This window comes from Eulemur rufifrons, chromosome 2 (genome assembly GCF_041146395.1).
Source record: "Eulemur rufifrons isolate Redbay chromosome 2, OSU_ERuf_1, whole genome shotgun sequence".
NCBI classification, from domain to species: Eukaryota; Metazoa; Chordata; class Mammalia; order Primates; family Lemuridae; genus Eulemur; species Eulemur rufifrons.
Window position 1 is genome coordinate 47,128,419 of NC_090984.1, and position 19,817 is coordinate 47,148,235.

At 45.2% G+C, this 19,817-nt stretch overlaps 1 protein-coding gene across 1 annotated transcript in view; it reads right to left on the reverse strand.

Annotated features, from left to right (window-relative positions):
• The window catches only part of SORD (sorbitol dehydrogenase), a 39,130-nt gene extending 23,485 nt beyond the window's left edge, over nucleotides 1-15,645 (reverse strand). Inside the window, exons 1-3 of the mRNA XM_069483999.1 lie at nucleotides 15,493-15,645; nucleotides 3,554-3,587; nucleotides 404-568 (exon numbers count right to left, since the gene is read on the reverse strand). Of these exons, the coding sequence (XP_069340100.1) occupies nucleotides 404-568; nucleotides 3,554-3,587; nucleotides 15,493-15,558 (265 nt within the window). The 5' untranslated portion in view covers nucleotides 15,559-15,645. The remainder of the gene's footprint in view (nucleotides 1-403; nucleotides 569-3,553; nucleotides 3,588-15,492) is intronic.
• Between the last annotated feature and the right edge of the window lie 4,172 nt (nucleotides 15,646-19,817).

Sequence of the window (19,817 nt, forward strand, 5' to 3'; positions counted from 1 at the left end):
ATCCAGGGCCCCCTCATGATGGTTCTCAGCAGGTGAAGGCAGTTTGTGGTTCTGTGCCTAGGATGTTTTCTCCACCCCTTTACCTGGCTTATTCCTTACTTGCTTTCAAATGTTGGCTTAATCATCCCTTCCTCAAATGAGCCAGGGGGTCTGGGTAAAACACACCAATAACACCCTGCATTCTCCTCCATGGCCCTTAACACATGTGACTAAGTAACTGCCTGTCTGCCCCAGGTCTGTCATCCCCTGTGGAAGGTAAGACCCATGCATGTAGGGACCATGACTGTCTTGTTCACTGCTGTACCCCAGATCTTCACAGAGGGCCTGGCCTGGAGAAAGCATGCACCAATATGTATGTTGTTGAATGAATACATAAATCAGCTAGCTGAAGCACTTTGCTGACCTGGTTTGAGGTGCTTTACCAACGATCCCACTTTTTCGACTGTTCCCGAAGCTTCATGCCCCAGCACCATGGGCTTTTTCACGATAAAATTCCCAATTCGACCATGCTGCCAGTAGTGGACATCGGAGCCACAGATTCCAACAGAATGCATCTTCAGTAGTACTTCTGATAAGAGAAAACAGGAGAAAACCAGTGAGGGAGGGAGCAACTCCTCTATCACTCTGAGGTACCCCTGTGATTTCCCTCTGGACAGGGGAGAAGGCTGGGTTTTCAAGACCAGGTACAAAATTTATAGCGCAGAGGAAAACAAGCTGTACAGCAACCCTGATTAAGTCTAACAAGGGGCAGGGCACGGTGGTGGCTCAGGCCTGTAATCACAGCACTTTGGAAGGCCACGATGGGAGGATCACTTAAGCCCAGGAGTTTGAGACCAGCCTGGGCTACATAGCAAGACTCCTTCTCTACAAAAAATTAAAAAATATACATTAGCCAGGTGTGGTGGCACTTGCCTGTAGTCCCAGCTACTTGGGAGGCTGAGGTAGGAGGATTTCCTGAGCCCAGGAGTTCAAGGTTGCAGTGGGCTTTGATCATCCCACTGCACTCCAGCCTGGGCAACAGAGCCAAGACCCTGTCAGGCAAGAGCTTCCACATAGCAAATTAACTTCATGTGATCGTTAATTTTATGTGTCAACTTGGCTAGGCTATAGTGCCCAACTGTTTAGTCTGACACTAGTGTAGATGTTTCTGTGAAGGTATTTTTTAGGTGTGAGTCACATTTAAACCAGTAGACACTAAGTAAAGCAGATTACCCTCCATAATATGAGTAGGCCTCAACCAATCAGTTTGAAGGCCTTAAAAGCAAAGACTGAGGTGTCCTGAAGGAGAAGGAATTCTCCTCAAGACTGCAACATCAACTCTTACCGGAATCCTGCCGGCCTGCCCTACAAACCTCACACTTGCCAGCCCCCACATCCCCATGATCACATGAGCCAATTCCTTAAAATAAATCTCTCTCTCTCTCTGTCTCTCCCTCTCTCCATACACACACTCCCTACTGGTTCTGCTTCTCTGGAAAACCCTCACCAATACACTGGGTACACAAGATATGGCTAGTAGGATGAAATGTACCAATCAATTAAGAGAATGAACTGTTTTCCAGGATATGGATGTTTCCAGACAATTAATATGCTCTGCCTGATAAGAGAACGAACTGTTTTCCAGGAGATAAACATTTCCGGACAATTAATATGCTCTGCCTGATTCTTAACTATTCATGAGAATGAGTCTAGCAGAATCTCAGCTTGACAACACTTTGTGAACTATCAGGCTGGGTTCTTCATGCCTGTTGTTTTCTAAAAAGGTACAGCTTTATTTAAACCATCCAGATTTCAACTGGTATCTTCCCTTCAATGGTTTAAAGAAAGTGAGATTTGGTGGTACTATTGTCAGTTTTCCAAGTTTGAAATAACGCTACTGAGCCCCTTTGCTGAAATAAGTACTAAAGGATTACAGGCCTGGTCTGACTGAGATGACCACATTACAAATATCTCCCTGAGAAAGCACCCTGCCTCAGAAAGACAAAGAGACCCAAAAGCTCTGCTATGCATTCAGATGTCTTACATGCTGCCCTTGCCACAGACCACCAGCAATCCACCAGGTGTGGCTCTGTAGAACATCCTTCCTCCTTGGTTTTTGTGAACAGAGTGAGAAGTGGCAGGTGAATTCTGAGATCAAAGGTAGGGAAAGTCATTTGAATTAGGAAAATTGTTTCAGAGTTTCCTCTCTTGAAGTTACCAATTTGTAGTAAAAGATTAGATTTGACTTGTTAGAACACTCGTGGAAATGTACTCTTTTCCCCTTCTAATTCAAGTGTAGCAAGTGAAAAGAAAGTGAGAGCAGAATGCTGCTTCAGAGAGAGAAGCTGTACCAGGATCCTTTGGGTCGAAGATAGCCTGTATTTGGCCACTTCTGGAATCAACAAACAACTTTTCAGGACATGGTGAGTCTCTTTCACTTCTCTGAACATCATCATGATTATCTTGGTGCAAGTGTGTAAACCCTGAACATACATTACTTGCTAAACACTGATAGAACAGCTATATTCTATCTAGTCTATATTTTTGTCACTTATAAGTCAATAATCCAACTGAACTTTGAGTAGCAAAGCTCTGGGAGCCACCAGGAAAGTTGCCTTCATCTGACGTTCATACAGAAGCTACAGTTCTGGGGTGAGGTAGGGCAGAGTGGGAAAGGACAACCCCAACTTCTCAAGGTCAGAAAGGGGACCTGAGTGGCTGGGTGCAGGATGGGGAAGATGAACTCTGTCCAGTGCCCCCAGCCTCACTTCAGGGTCCTGTGGATTATGAAGTGGGATTCCAGGGAACGAGGGATTGAAAAACTGTCAGCAGAGATCTGCCCTAGCTAAAAGGGTGGTGTGTCCTTCCTGGGAACAGATGCCACCCCAGGCATCAGCATGTCAGCTGAATCTGGAGGGCTCACCCAGCGAGAGTCCTGGAAGGAGTGGAGCACAGGTGTTAGGAACCCTGCCCCAGTGTGCTCGCTCACTTTCTGTGCTTGGCTGATTAGAGCAGGAGGCAGGGCTCCATGCAGCGCCCCCACCTCTACTGGATGGAAGGACCTGGGCTGCCCCAGTCTTTGGTCTCTGGCCTTCCTAGGGAGTGGGGGAAGGCTGGCACTATGCTCCCTTTGCTAATTAAAAGATTATGTTCTATAGACTCACTCCTTTTCAAAATTTGGGTTAGGGTTAACACATATTTGGCAACTCCAATAGCAGTTTATAGTAGATGGGGTACTCTGTCATTAGGCCCAAAGAAGAATAATTCTGCTTTTGCTCCTTACACTTTACATCAAAAATTCTTTGGGACAAGTCAGCATTCTGTTATGGTAATTTTTCTGGTTCTATCACTATTTCTTTTACTTCATGTAGCAGCCAAGATAAACCTACCCACCCAGTCATGCTGTGGAAAATGGACTAAGACTAGGTTCTCAGCCTAAAAAAAAGCATAGTTGTTTAAGGGAGGAAAATGTAATAAACAATAGGAAAAGAGGGATAAGAGAACAATACCCACATGTCTCCAGGGAAAACAATAGGAAACAATAAAATATAAATCAAGTTTCCTAAGGACCTACCATTTGGGCCTGGTTCAGGGATAGGATAGTTCTCCTAAAAGAAACAAAATAGAAAAAGACATTTAGAATGCATAGTAACTTTGCCTTAGTAACATTTTCCATTTTTAAACAATTCAAATGGAGTTTCATTTAAATATTTCTTCTTAGAATTAACACAAGCTCAGACCATACTGCTGCTGGGTGCATTCCTGAGGGGGTACACTAAATGCACGCTGGAAAACCTGCCTAGCCCTCAACACTTTTCTGTATAACAGAGCAACTGACACAAACAACACATACACACTCACAAAGTGCACAGAGGACCTCACTGGTTGTCGCTAGTGATGTGTCACAGGGTGAGAGAATTTCTGAAGCTGGGTTCTCTCCCTGGGAAACCGCTAACTGCCCTACAAGCCAAAGGCCCAATCCTAGCCCAGGAAGGGCTGACTCTAATTGCTGACCTCATCCCACCACTGGTGCAACTTGCCCAGGACAAAGAAAAAAGTATGCTCCATGTACCCCCAGGCAGAAAAGGTATTTGGGTCTCTAGATTTGCCATCCATATCAGATCCTTCCCTCCTGGAAAAACACATTCTTAGATACAGATTTGTTTGGTCTGCCAAACTCCTCTAGGGAAAGGATGAGGGCTTTTCTCTCTAGACAGGTGGAAGATGTATTGGTACTGCCGACCTTTTCCCTTTCTATCAGCACAAAGACTGATACCTGGTCCTCTCTTCCAAAACCTCCCATGTGGAGTTTTAGGGGCCCCTTGGGAACACATAAGACCTGCATTTTGGCTCCTGTCCTCATGCCACCCAGGCTCCCATCCACTGGCTGTATGACCTCAGAGTTGTTACATAAACTCTCTGTTCCCTCAATGTCCTCCTCAGTATAATGAAGATAATCATAAAAGGCAGTACTGACTCATACAAGTAAGTTGTTACACGTTCAAAAAGCAATCTGAGCCATTCTGGTGTTTACATCTAGCAGTAGTAGCAGTGGCCACAGTAGTAGCATTGGGTTAGTAAGATTTTTTTTCCTGGTTGCCAACTGGCTAGGAAAGTCCTGGTAATAAGGAGGAAGGCCACTGAGTGGCCAAAGCCAAGTGGCTGTTTCATCCTTTGAAGGTAGTCAAGAAGAAGAGAGAGAAGGACATAAATGCCCACGGCGCCTGCTGTGTGCCAGAGAGTAGGCTGGGCTTTATCACCACAGCCCTCGGTTTGCACATGGGAAATCTGAGGCTGGAAGTTCAATAACTGGTCAAGGTCGTACCACCAGCAAGTGGATGAACCCGGGCTCAACCCAGGTGTGTCTGACTCCCAAGCCTGCTTCCATGGTACCCCACTGCTCCCCCAAGGTGGAATGTGTCTTTTCTCCTTCAGGAGTGATGCAAAGAGCAGAGGATCAGGTGATGAGAATATCAGAGCTGGGCCCCCTGAGGAGAGCTCCAGGAGGGGGCACTGCTCAAAGCTTGCCTCCTTCCCGAAAGGGCTTCTCCAGCTGCTTTTATGAGCAGCCTCACAGCATTAAACAACACTGCAGAGCACTAGACAAATGCTGCTCATTACTATCACTATGCTGAGTAATCAGTGGCTTTTTTGTTAACAAGATAAGAAAAACGTGATGCCAAAGACGATGCCTTCTCTCTCTTCAGCACCAGATACAGTGCTCGGCCCTCAACCAAGTGTTTGTACTTGTTACATAACCACCCTTCAAAACAGTGCTTCCACAGAAGGTCTGAGGTTCTCACTCAAGTTACCAGGCCTTTCTGTTGAGGCTCAGTGCTAATTTGAACTCCTCCTCTCCAGAGAAACAAAGCCCAAAGTGCTAATGCTAGCGCCAGCTAGCTGACACTGATCTACGGCTTCTTTGTGTCAGGTACTGTGTGCTACAGTACTAAGTGCTTTACAGGCATCACCTCACTTAATCCTCACAAAAATCCTAAGTGGTACATTCTATTATTACCCCTCTGTTATTCATCATTCTCCATATAATGAGACTGAGGAATCTGGAGATTTAGCAACCCGCCCACGGTAACACTAAGGTAGTAAATGGCAGGGCTGGCCGGGCGCGGTGGCTCACGCCTGTAATCCTAGCTCTCTGGGAGGCCGAGGTGGGCGGATCGTTTGAGCTCAGGAGTTCGAGACCAGCCTGAGCAAGAGCGAGACCCCATCTCTACTAAAAATAGAAAGAATTATATGGACAGCTAAAAATATATATAGAAAAAAAAATTAGCCGGGCCTGGTGGCGCATGCCTGTAGTCCCAGCTACTCGGGAGGCTGAGACAGGAGGATCGCTTGAGCTCAGGAGTTTGAGGTTGCTGTGAGCTAGGCTGACGCCACGGCACTCACTCTAGCCTGGGCAACAGAGTGAGACTCTGTCTCAAAAAAAAAAAAAAAAAAAAAAAAAAAAGTAAATGGCAGGGCTGCATCAGAAGAAGCAGCCTGATGTGGGGGAAGGGGCTTAAGGCAGTTTTCACCTCTTAATAATCTAAACTGGCTACATCTGGGAGGAAAGAAGGACAGGAGAAAGGGAGGAAGGCAGGAAGGGAGGGAATCCATCCACCTCAGGATAGCTGGCTGTCACCAAAACCTTCCTCAAAGAAGTTTCTGGTCCCACATCTGACATTATACAACATCAGGGATTGCTGTGTAAGGTTATGTTTCTGTTATACCAGGGAAAATTTTAAACCGCAGGTTAAATTGAAACTAAAAGCGAAGGCCTTTATTTCAAACACAGAACAGTAACCCATCCTCCCTACTGAAGGTGCTAGTAGGCAAATTCCCAGGCACTGAGAGGCAATTCCAGAGTATACTAGCCATACGCTTGCCTCCAGCCAGGCCAGCCCTGAACACCCCATTTGGGGATGGAGGTGTGGTAAAATTGAAGTTCAGGACAACAGTCGGGTACACCAAGTAGTCCCTGGGTCACTAGAGATTGCTATTGTAAATGTTTGCTCAAGTTAACAGACCAGAACAACTTTGCGTAAGAGCAGGCAAAGCTGCAGTGACTCTTCCGGACACTAGAGGGTGCTGTGCCAACAGCCTGGTTTTTCCTTAGCAGCAGAACACACTTTGTGGAGAACTTAAAATACCTCTCCCTGCACACCAACTTTCCTTTTCCCTTCTTTTTCTTGCTGACTCTAGTCACCCTTACAACTCAGGCTCATCTCCTGCCTCCCCTCTCTGCAGGAGACATGCCACTTGAGCACAAGACCATTTTAAGATTAGCCCGTACTTTGTAAATATTGTCCTAAGCACGGCTGTGGCGCCCACAATGGTTTAGAAAGTTGTTACAGAATGGTTTCTAAAAAACCTTGCTTTTTACTTGTGGTTCCTTGATATGATGTTGGCTACAATCCTCTGTTTACTTAATCTTCTTTGCCGTCTCAGATTTCAATGATCTTATTTCATTTATCCTATTTCTCATTTATCAAAGTTCCTTAGCTCCTCTGAGATCCCAAACTTTCACTTGTATCCCTACAGCCCGTTTCTTCAATCCCAAAAGTTTCATCATCTGAGTCATAATCAAGGTTTCCTAAACAGAATTTCTTATCTTTTTTTTTTTTTTTTTTTTGAGACAGAGTCTCACTTTGTTGCCCAGGCTAGAGTGCCGTGGCATCAGCCTCGCTCACAGCAACCTCAAACTCCTGGGCTCAAGCGATCCTCCTGCCTCAGCCTCCTGAGCAGCTGGGATTACAGGCATTCGCCACCATGCCCAGCTATTTTTTTTCTCTCTCTATATATTTTTATCTGTCCATATAATTTCTTTCTATTTTTAGTAGAGACAGGGTCTCGCTCTTGCTCAGGCTGGTCTCAAACTCCTGAGCTCAAACGATCTACCCGCCTCGGCCTCCCAGAGTGCTCGGATTACAGGCGTGAGCTACCGCGCCCTGCCAGAATTTCTTATCTTTTTATAAGTGACAGTAACAAGAGGGTAGAGGAATGAAGTAACTCTCTTCTTTACTGTAGTTATGTCAATTGTCTTGCATTTTTCACTTAAAGTCAGACAGACACATCTGAATCATATACATACTTTCCCTTCTTCAGCCCTCCCACTTTCCTGCCCACCCCTGAAGTAACTAGTGGAAATACTTCAGAAAGTACTCTCCGTGGGAACATGGAATCATCTCACGTACTTCTCACATACTAAATGTTATCTTGCCTTTCCAAAATATATTTTCTTAAATTAGCCTAAATATATATTTCCTAAATATTTCCTCATTGGCCCCCTTCCCTCACTTCTACCTGCACAACTGAGTTCATGCCCTCAACATGTCTTGCCTGGGTTACAGCAGCAGCCTCAACACAAAGAGAAATCAGAGGAAGATGCCTCTTTCCCTCCTCCAGCCAACCTGAGTGGTACAGCGAAGAACTCAGACTCTGCAATCGCCTGTCTTCATGCCACCCAGGATCCTGTCCACTGGCTGTATGACCTCAGAGTTGTTACATAAACTGTAACCTCAATGTCCTCCTCAGTATAATGAAGATAATCATAAAAGGCAGTACCGACTCATACAAATAAGTTATTACAAAATGAATAAAATCAAAGTTCTTTTTCCATAATTAGTTCATACTATGGTTGAACCAGCTCTAGACAACCTTGTCCTTTTGAAAAGAGTAAAGTATGTTAAATAAAAATTATAGGAGGCCATTGTTATGGACTAAGCTCCTGGCCAAGGCCCCAACAGACCAGAATAAAAACCAAAATGGAGTCATTCGCGCTAAGTTCCACCTTACCAAACCACAACTAAGTTGTTATCTGGCCTTCTGAGAAACCAGGAGAGAGAAAATAGCCAAATTTCCCAAACTGGCCAGTTTTGGCATAATAAAGTTCCCTTTGCTTTAATCCTTACCCCAAAAAGTAACTTGAAGTAACCTGATATTAACCAATCGGTTATTTTTCTATTGTTCTACTTCCCTGTTTCTGCCCTTACAAGAAAAGTAACCTTGAAATGACTGATACGCTTTTTTTTGTTTCTGCTTTCTTCAGTCCTTTTCTATCTATAAAACCAAACTTCTCTGCTCAGCTCAACACTTATTCTATTTTCTGTAATAGAAAAATAAAATCACAAATAAAGCCAATGAAGAACTTCAAACTAAATTGTTGTAATTTGTCTTTTGACAAATATTTTAAATAGTTTTGTGGGAAAGTTTGTATAGTTGGCCCTCCGTATCTCATGTTCTTCATCCATGGATTCAAAATATTTAAAAAAAAAACCAATAAAAATAACAATATAACAATAAAAATACAAATTAAAACAATACATACGCAATTACTTACATAGCATTTACATTGTATTAGGCATAAGTAATCTAGAGATGATTTAAAGTATACTAGAGGATGTGCATGAGTTATATGCAAATACTATGCCATTTTATATAAGGGACTTGAGTGTCCAAGGATTTTGGCATCCATGGGGTTCCTGGAACCAATCCCACTCAGATATTGAAGGACAACTATATTCCCATTGTTTTCATGTCAATATTACAAAATCTTACTACTCTTTGAAAGGCTGGGGTTTGGAAGAAAGTGAAGTAAGATTCCAGCAGTGTTTTCAAGCCTGATTATGTCAGTTTAGGAAAGGGTGTAAAGCTGTCTAGCTGTCCCACTGCCTCAGGGTGAGGGACTGCTGGCAGTGTGTGGGGAAGGTGGCTGGCCCCACTCCAGGTCCTCAGCAGGCACCTGCTCCTGCCTGCCAGGCCTCCTATGAACCTGAGGGGGTCTGCCTTGCACATCTACAGAGAACAGAAGACCCTATTTTTGCTTCTTTCCCCTCCATTTTCCCTTCCCTTTCCCTTGTGTATTTGAAGGGTGTTTTGAGGATGGGAGGAAAATCCAAAACTTTCCTAATTGGCCACTTTGTCCTAAGAGACTTTGTTCTAGCCGAGTTGGTACTGGCAAACTCCAGGCCAAAGTACGAGGTTCAAAGCTCTTCCAAAGTCCACCGAGCTGGTCTCCAGCCCAGGCTTTCCTGGCTCCATCCAGCCTTTGTTCTGTTGGTAACAATCTTTCCATGATGCAAATCTGTTTAAAGTCCCCAGTGGCCCTGGAAAATCCTAACCGGCCTCAGGTGGTGGCCACCATGCCTCCATCTCACCACCAGACTCATCCTGCACTCACTCATCTCACCACATGGGGGCCATTTTTTTCCTGGCTAATCCCCCTCCTTCAAGATCCCACATGAGGTGGGAAATGAGGCATCTGGGTTGACTTCCTAATTCTTGTGGGAACTTGGGGAGATTTAGGTTTGGACATGTTGGGACAGAGGTGTCTGGGGACATCCAGGTGGGCTGTCCAATAGGCAGCTGTATTCCTGGGACTGGTGCTGAGGCATCACCTCCTGCAAAAAGCCTTCCCTGCCCTCACCAGGCTGGAGAGGTGACTCCTTTCTCTCCTTTGAACTCCCCTAGCATCTAACACTGAATCCACACAGGATAGTTAAAGGACTATTTAATTCTCACCAGTAATAAATATATACAAATTTCCTCCTAATTCAAAATATATGACTATAAGCATACATGATCTTATTCAATGGTTCTTTATATTAAGCAAAAATATGAAGTCTCTGATCCTTGTGGGGTGCTTGTCTGTGAGTAATCTTAAGTGCTCGCCGTGTTCAGGTCTATGTAATTGAATATTTACATGTTTCTTTAATTGTTGAGCTGAATATCACTTTGCAAAATTTGAACGTATTTTCCCCAGTAATTAATGTTGTTAGTGTAAATCTTGTTTTGGGAAAACTGCCAACTTTAACAGCCACACTAAAGACTTCTAAATTGGATCCCAATACTATATATGTGCACATATTTCCCTTCCTTCTTGACTCGTCTGTCATGAAATTTTAAAAGAGAAATTTCCCCACACCCATAATTTTAGTTTCTCCCCTCAGAATAGGGCAACTTTTACAGAATGTTAAAACCCTATTGGTGATATCATTTACTGCTCCTACTGCCCTGAAGGGAAAATATTAGCTTTGTACCTCTTGGCCTTTCACAGACAATGGCAATACTTGTCAGATGGCAATATTTGCTGGATTTAATTTCCTGTTTTGAATCTGAAGTGGTTTATCTGGTTTGGGTTTTGTTTTGTTGTTGAAACATAATTAAGATAAAGGCAAGGGAGGTATTTCTTTGGGCTATTTGCTCCTCCCTAATTCCCCTTTTTCTGAAGGAGTTTTAGAGTCTATTTTTAGTCTCAGGTGCCTCTGACTGGTAAATCCAGTTCTGATATTAAAGAGTTAAGTAACCCGCATCTTCTATCAGGGTAATCTCCCTGGTGTAATCCAGCTGCTCCTTCAAGATTGTCAGTGCCCTTTAATCTGATCATATAGAAGCAGCTGGCTCTGCCACCTGGTGGCAAAACTAACCAGGGAAAGAAACATGATGCCTAGGACAACTTGAGCTGCTGGTGTTCATGCTACCTCCTTGTACAATCCTCTTCTCTTCACCCAAAAATCTTTACAGTGAAGTATGTATGGCAAGGAGGGGACATTTTGAATATGTTGTATTACAGATAAAGAATTACCTTATTTTTAAAAATATTACTATCAAAGCAATTCTTTTGACCTAAGGTATAAAACATTGACTCAAAGAGCAAAACCTCAAGAAATATCTTCATTAAACCCTGATTAATGTTTTTTGGGTTTTGGGTTTTGTTTAGAGACAGAGTCTCAATCTGTCACCCAGGCTGAAGTGCAGTGGTGTGATCATAACTCACTGCAACCTCAAGCACCTGGGCTAAAGCACCTCCAGAGTAGCTGGGACTACAGGCACACACCACCATGCCCAATAATTTTTTTTTTTTTTTTTTTTTTTTTTTGAGAAACAACATTTCGCTATGTTGCCCAGGCTGGTCTTGAACTCCTGGCAATCTTCCTGCTTTGGCCTCTCATCAAAGTGCTGGGATTACAGACGTGTGCCACCATGCTCAGCCCCTGACTAAATTAAACATCAACCCACTATTCAAAATTGATTATTTTTCCTTTATCTTATCTCCTTGTTGGCTAATCATAAAACAAAAATCTGACAACATCCTCTCCTCCCTGGTGTTTAGTTCCCTGGAAGTAGAGGCTGTTTGGTCCCTGTTCAAATGCTCATGCCTGAAATCTCAAAGAGCTGGCTTTCAGAAATAAGGGAGATAAAGTGCACTCAGAGGATGGTCGAAGAAGCATTACTTATTTGTGATACAATAAGTAAAGAAATTGAGAGGAGCATTCAGAATTGTTTATAGCGTTTCGACACCACCACCACATCCACATGTAGCGATGCAAACATATCCGTCCAAGGCCAATTGGAAATAAAAATAAAATTGGTCCTTCATGATGGATAGTTAAGTACCCAGCACGTGCCTGGAATGCAGTAGGCACTCATATTAATTCCTCTCATTTCTTTACCATTCAAGTGAACCCTAGAGTGCTAACAAAATAAGCTGCTCCCACCCCTACCCCCCCAACCAAATATAGCTTCTGTGCAGAAAAACTAATTTGACTGTTTTATATCCCAAATTCATGACTAGCAATTCATTCCCCAGTCTAGAGACTGACCAAAGAGGCATAAAGTAATTAAACTGGCAATACAGTCGAATACAAGATTATTGCCAGGGCCACGTTATAATAGTTTGGTTAAGAAAGTCTCGGTCTTTACCCATCTTTTTCTATCCTGAGATGGTTTAAGTGTTCAATTCTCATGGGCTCTGGCCTCCTGCGTCACTGTACAGTTAGCACGTATCACTAGCGGTGTGCTGGGCCTCTTACACGCATGATCCCATCGAATCCTCATGCCGCCAAAAGATGAATACTACTATTGTCCCCATTTCGTGAGGAAATCGAAGCAGAAAATAATACGTTGAGTTATACAACTAGCAGCAGTAGAACTGGGACTAAACTCCACTCTGGCCTCCCCAACTTGGCTTCTGACCTTATTACTATTGTCATTTAAAGAGGACCTCAGCAAGCTGACAATATTTGTGGATGGGATGTTTGCTTCTTTATGCATCAACTTGGTCACTTCTCCCTCTTGCTCCCTCAAACTCCCAGACTTTCTCTATATAAAATGAGGGGGGAAAGCAGAAGTTCTGAAGGCTCAGATTTTTTGTTTTGTTTTCCTCATTATAGAATAAAACTGCCAGTCTCTCAGTGTATGTGTGTGTCTGATTTACCACCCAATTTATAAGTGCTCCCTCTCTTGCTGTGGTATAGGTGATCACTAATTACCTAGCAGGGGAGAAGCTTAATTTTTTGTTCCCTGTAGCCAGAGCATCAAGAAAGCAAAGAATCATGCCTTCTCTGTGGGCAGGAGGGAGGCTGGGTATTAGGTTCCCTTCCTGCCAGGTAGGGGACAAGCGAAGTGAACCAGTTCACATTTTCCCACAGAACCACGGCCCTGGATGCTGGCTGGTAACTGGCCTCCCCTGAAGAGGGAAGGCAGTTCTAAGAAGGGCTGAGCCCTTGTTTTCCAATTCAGAAGCCTTCAGAATCTTGGTTCAGATTTTAGGAATGGGAGTTTCCCCAAACAGCTCCCTTCACAGTAGTTCCTAAGGCAATGACCATTTTAACCAGCAGAGCCTGCCTCTGGTCCACCTTTAATGGGCCACAGCCTGCTGGGCATCCACAATTCCCAAAAGGGCACTATTTGGGGCAGGACAACTCTTTGTTGTCCAGGATAATGCTAGGAACTGAAAAGTCTGCAGTTATGTCCTTTAGTCATTGTGACAACCAAACCTCCCGGACACACTGTCAATGTCCCCTGGGGAGGAGATGCAGTGCTGCTCAGGAGAGAAACAAAGAACTACTGAATCTACATCTCCAGCCTACATAGCCTCCCTGTACTCCACACCCCTGTACCCAAGAGAATCTCCCAAAGCCACCATGTGCTCTGTCTCAGAGACATCTTAAACTCAGATTTTAAAATCTGATCTCATTTTAATCTACCCTGTCTAGTAAATGATCCCCCACCTCCCACTCTACAACTGAACCTAGGAGTCCTCCTGAATTCACCCCTGAACACTTTTACCCAGTTAGTGTACCAGTCCCACAAGCACAGGTGAAATTCTCTAGCCCACAATATTTTCTAGACCCTTTAGCATACAGCCACTCCATCCCAGCCCCTGACCCAGCCAGAGAGTGGCTTCTAATACAAAGCTGAGGAGATCAATTTTAAGGTGAGCTCCTCCCATCCAATCTTCAAGGCTTTGTTCTACAGAGGCACTATAAAGAGAGGTAGTGTGTCTGAGCAGTGGGAGGACATGAGTTTAGGAGTTAAGGCAGAGCAGAATTTAATTCTAGTTCTCCCACTTATTAGGAACATGACCTGAAGCAGGCCCTGAGCATATGGAGGGCCAAGGGCCCCTCCCAGTGAGGCCTTTACTCTTTGAGGCCTATGTCAAAGCCCTCATGCTGTGTCTTAATTGTTTACTTCATCTGTCTGTCCCCATTGGGAAGCTTGGGGGCAGGGGCTTTGTCCGCTTTCTCGCTAGGCCCCAATCCCCGAGCCCAGAGCTTGGCATATAATGGGCACCCTCTCCTCTAGTGAGTATTTATGGAATGAAGGATTGAGTTGGAAATCACTTTGTAAGCTGTGTAGAGCTATACCACTTTCTCTTCCTCATAATACCATCTGGCGTTCATAGCAATAAACAGTAATAGCACCACTTTAGTTCAGGACCTTGGGTGGAGGCCCCAATTGAGCAGAAAAAGCACTATGATGGGAGTCTGAACTTCTGAGTTCTTGTCTTGGCTCTGTTAGCTAACCAAGTCTATCACCTTGGGTATGGCACTTTCTTCAACTGAGGAAACGGAGCTTTGGCTTGGGACAAGGGTTTTTAGGCTGGGGTCTCCAGACCCCTAGAGGGTCTATAGAGGGGCTTAAGGGGAGTCCTTGAACAAACTGAACTGCAAACTCAGTCTGTTTGTATTCTATGAGGAGACCACAGATTCTCAAACACTCAAGAACTGCTAATCTGGGTAACCTGAGTTCCTCTATTTTAGATCCTGTTGCATGTTCTCTGAGGGGACAGAGGGTCAGGGGAGCAGCAGAGGTGGCTGGCATTGGTCCCACATATCCACGACCGCCTCAGGACTATGTGAGACGGACTTTGTCAAGGGAGCCCTGGCATGACAACAGGGCTGACTCTGCAGCTCCCTAAACCTTGGCTCCATGAGCCAGCGACCAAAATGCAGGGTCGGAGGTGAGGCAGAGGAGACATATACAGAATGCTCCTAAAGTCCTAAAGGGACAGGGCCATGGAATCAGAAAGGAAAATGGCTGGAAAGTGAACCTGATGTGGGCTAAGCGAGATAAGAAGATAAGCAGCATTAGAGACTTAGGGGCTGTCAAGATCCAGAAGTCTGGCGCAGGCAAGGGGGACGCCAGGAGTTCTGGAGAGGGAGGCCTGGACTGGAAGGAAAGGAGGAGCTGGCACTTTCTGAGTACTTCCTAAATGCTGAGTACTCTTGTGATCATAATAATCCTGCAAGGGAGGTTTTATCAGTCCCAAGCAAGGGAGATTAAATTCCACAGTTTTTCAGTGTCTTCTATACCCTCCCGCCTACCTCCCACCTCCACCCCTGTGCTGTCTGCCCAGAGGTCAGGGCAGGTCCTAATTCAGGCAGTCTCCCTAGTATCTTTTCTGAAAGGCACAATGACAAGAGGCTGGACTGTGAATCTGCAGCTTGCAAAGGAGAGAGAAGGCTTCAGTTAGTTTGCAAATACTGTCCTGGGCGCCACCCACGTGCCAGCCACGGGCTAGGTTCCAAGAGGCACGCCACAAGATCCCAGCCGTTAGCAACAACCACCCACCGCCACCCCCAACCCCTCAGGGCAAACAGCTCGGATCCCGGGAGCCAGGGCGCTTAAGGTGCGGGCTGGCGCCGGGCAGGAAGAGGGAAGCCGGACCGTGGCTGGGCTCTGAGCGGAGCGACGCGGGGTCGGGTAGGCTTCCCACCCTCCTTCGCGTTTTACCAGGCGCAGGTCCCCGGGGCCGTGCACCACCAGGGACAGGTTCTCGGGCTTGGCTTTCGCCGCCATGTCGCTCTTTCGCTCCTGGGTGCAGTCTGGAGGCTGTGGACCCGCGGTGGCTCTGGTGGCAGCCCCGCCGAGGGTCCCTGGTTAACGAGTGGGAGGCGGGGCCTGGGCTGGGCGGCGCGCGCGAGGCTGGGCCGGAGCGTACCGGTTCTGACAGCCGGGGCGGGGCCCGCGCGGCGCGGGGCTGCCCGCCCGCTCCGGTGCCGGCGCGCGCTGAGGAGGCCGCGGGCGGGGGGCTGCGGGGGGCCAAGCCCGTCCCGCTCCCTCTGCAGCGCAGTGTTTTTGTCTGCCTCACATTCAAGCAGGCATAGCTGCCCTGAAAGTAGCCTGTAGAGGCAAAAGCTACCAGACCGGCGTTGTCAGACTCGAGCTGCAGAAGCATGGGGTTGCCCAGGACCAGCGCCCACAGTCCGATACAGTAAGTCTAGTCTGCAGCGCGGCCCGAGGGTCTATATTACTATATTACTAGCAGTGAGAATGCCACAACGATGCAGCGTCCGTGTTGCCCCGCGACCCCAGCATCCAGCAAAGGGCCTGGCCCCGGCACGAGTAGGAGTGAGTGAATTCGCGCATCATCCCATGGGCCCGATGCGTCGGTATAAAGAAGCTGTGAAACGGAATTTGTCAACCCCTTTCTCTTAACCGCCTCTGCTCCTTCTATTAGAAGCAGAGTTTCTGCCCAAACTCGTCCTTCAAGCCTCTCTCTACCCTCTGACAAACACTATGAGATTTTACTCTCGGGGAAGGAGCCGCTTCTCTACAGGCCCAGCCTATAAGGGCCCCTCCCTCCCTTGAGGGCCGTGCTCAAGGTTTCGTTCCCTATAGCCTCTGCCCCTCCCCCAGCCACACTGCTGATCCTCCTAGCTCCTCCAGGAGATGTCTCCCTGTGGCACTGCATGCCCAACATATGGGACACAGCCTGTACTTTCGCTAGTGATCACCCCTCCGCCAAATGCACTGGAAGACCTCTGAGGGCAAGGCCTCATTTCTTAACCAGAACCCGGTAAATCTGTACAGTATAGGAGCTCAAAAAAATATTTGATGGTAAAGGTGGACCAAGTTCTGGAGCCCCAATCATGACAAAAAGGGAAGAATGTGTGTGGGGGTGGGTGTGGATGCAGGGTAAGAGGGTGTTACCAGGTGCAACAATACAAATGAGATGGATTTTTGCAGGGGGCAGTTATAGAGTCAGTCAGGTTCTTTGCGTTTAGACACCACCCACAGCACTTAGCTGTGCACGGCCTGTTCTTCCAGTAGCTCTTGCACTTGGCTGCAGAGCAGACCTTGGGTGAAGAGATGAAGCACTGAATTTAAAACCTAGTTCCCCCTCCTTGCCCTGTGGGGTTTCCTCATGATCTCCCAAGCATGCTGAAGGAGAAGGCGCCAGGAATGGCTTAAGAGCTGAGGACCACTTGAGGTAGACACTTCTTGACTTTTAAATTATAAAAACAGATAGACAGAATGGCTCAGGGTTAAAATAAATATAAAAAAAAAAAAGAAAATTATAAAAACAGAGCTACTGGAACCAAAGCAAAGGTCACTGAAGTAATGACATAATGGCCACGTGGAGTGGTATTTGTTTCCTCCGGAGCAGTAATACTTTGAAACTGTTTTAAAGGTTGTTGGCTGGGGGCAAAGATATTTGGAGGGGTGGGAGAAAAATTTAGAAATATACTCTACGACTAGGGCTCTCTATAGAAAAGGTAAAAGAATGAGTCAAGAAGGATTCTTAAGAAACTTACATTTTTAAAATAAAGAAAGCAAGTTGTTGTGCTAGTATTTAAACAACTTGTGATACTTCCACATAATTTCCTAACAAAGACCAGCATTCGCAGTGGTGAGGAGCAGACTTTTCTAGGCATTTTACTTAATAAGCAGTAAAATGCTGCCTTTGCCTTTGTTGGTGACCTGCTTGGCACAGCTTCTCTGGGCCTCTGCTCAACTTTCCCACACAGCACAGCACTTTGAGATACCCTCTTCACTGAATACAACTTTAACAAGTTGTCAATAAATTTCTGCTATGAAAATTTATTTGGAATTTAAAAATTAAATCACAGGATACATAGCTTCTCAGGCCACGTATCTAGAAGGGAGACTTTAACCCATCACAGATACCAGGTTACTATAGGTCTGGATTGCAAAGTGTACTAACAAGAAAAATCAGTGTGTCACAGGTCTTTGGTGTTCCAAATTTCAGAGCAGTTGTAAAATTCTATTGCTGGCTTTCTCTATCAGGTCATCAATTGTTCAATTACTGAAACCTAGTTATTCACTACAGCAACAACAAAAAAAGAAAGAAGCAACAAAAAACAAAAACCATGAGGATTCTTGAACAACTTGGAAATAAGGTTATCAATGAAAGTTAAACTAGTAAAATCCATATGCAAGGGTGAGATTAATAGAGACCACCCTGAGGAACTACTTACATATCTTCCAGTATGAAAGCACTAGAAGAAAGCATTGGAGTGGTTAGGAAACCAAAAGAAAACACTAGAAAGGGTTAGAAAAAGAGTCAGAAAGCAGGAATTTTAGTTTAGAACTACCCAGGGGAGAGAGGCATTTGGCAGTAGTGGTGGCAATGCTGGTGACACAGGAAGAGTGGAAGCAAGGAGACCAGTTACGGGTTACTGCTATATGCCAGCTGAGGACAGTGACTTGGACTTGGATAAATGGTGGAAGTAGAGTTGGAGTGAAGTGGACAAATCTAAGATTTAATTGAGAGGTAGGTTCCATGGGACTTGGTAAGAGATAGGTTTATGGGAGTTGAGAAGGTAGTGGAAAGGTTGACTCCCAGATTTCTGACACAACTAACTGGATGGATGAAGATGCTATTATCTGATATGGGCAAGACTGGGGGAGGAGGAGCAAATTTTTGGGAAAAGATCTTGCATGTAATTTTGAATAGCCCAAATTTGAGATGCTGTCTTTGTCTATTTTGTGTTGCTGTAAAGGAATACCTGGCCAAGCGAGGTGGCTCACTCCTATAATCCTAGCACTCTGGGAGGCCAAGGTGGGAGGATCACTTGAGGTCAGGAGTTCAAGACCAGCCTGAACAAGAGTGAGACCCCATCTCTACTAAAAATAGAAAAATTAGCCGGGTATGGTGGCGTACACCTGTAGTCCCAGCTACTCGGGAGACTGAGGCAGAAGGATCGCTTAAGCCCAGGAGTTTGAGGTTGCTGTGAGCTAGGCTGATGCCATGGCACTCTGGTCTGGGCAACAGAATGAGACTCTGTCTCAAAAAAAAAAAAAAGAAAAAAAAAGAATTTTATTTTAATAAATTTAAGAAGAAAAAAAAAGAATTCCTGGGGCTGGGTAATTTATAAAGAAAAGAGGTTTGTTTGACTCATGGTTCTGTAGGCTGTACAAGAAGCATGGCTCTGGCATTTGCTGGGCTTCTAATGAAGACCTCAGGCTGCTTCCACTCGTGGCAGAAGGGCCTGTGTGTGGAGAGATCACATGACAAGAGAGGATGCAAGATGTGTGGGGAAGTTGTCAAGCTCTTTTGGGAACTAACAGAGTGAGAACTCACCCACTCCCCCCCACAAATTTCAATATGAGATTTTGGGGGACAAACACCAAACTATATTAGATGCCTATGAAACATCCAGGTGAAATGACCAAGTAATATAAGGCATACTTGATATCAGAGTCAGGGACAGTCTAGGCTTGAAAGGTCTAGATTAAATTAAGACTATTTAAAGCAATAAGTGAGAATGAGATAATCTAGGGAGACAGCATATGATAAAAAAAGGAGACAGCTCAGGTCCAGGCTCTGACCATCTAACATTGAAGAACTAGGAAAAGCAAAGAGGGACCAGTGAAGGATCTGGAGAATAAGTGAAGCCATGACAGGAAAAGGCAGTGTTTTGAAAAGGAAGTGGCCAAGTATTGAATACTGATAAGAAGTCAAGATAAAAACTAAAGAGTGTTTAATGGAATTAACAACAAGGGTAATTGGTGTTCATGGAAAAGAGTTTTGGTGGAAAGATGGGAGCAGGAGCCATATTGGATGGGATCAGTCATCTATTCATTCAACAAATATGTAATAAATGTCTATGACATGCCAGGTATAAGGTGCTGGAGATACAGTCTCCACTTCAGAGGGGAGGAAGCCATTAAACAGATAATCACAGAAGTAATGACTCAACCATAATTATGGTAATGGCTATGAAGGAAAAGGAAAGGGACTGTGAAAATGTATAGCAGGGGAACCTCATCTAGCTTGAGAGCAAAGGAAGTGTGCCCCAAAGAAGTGAAGC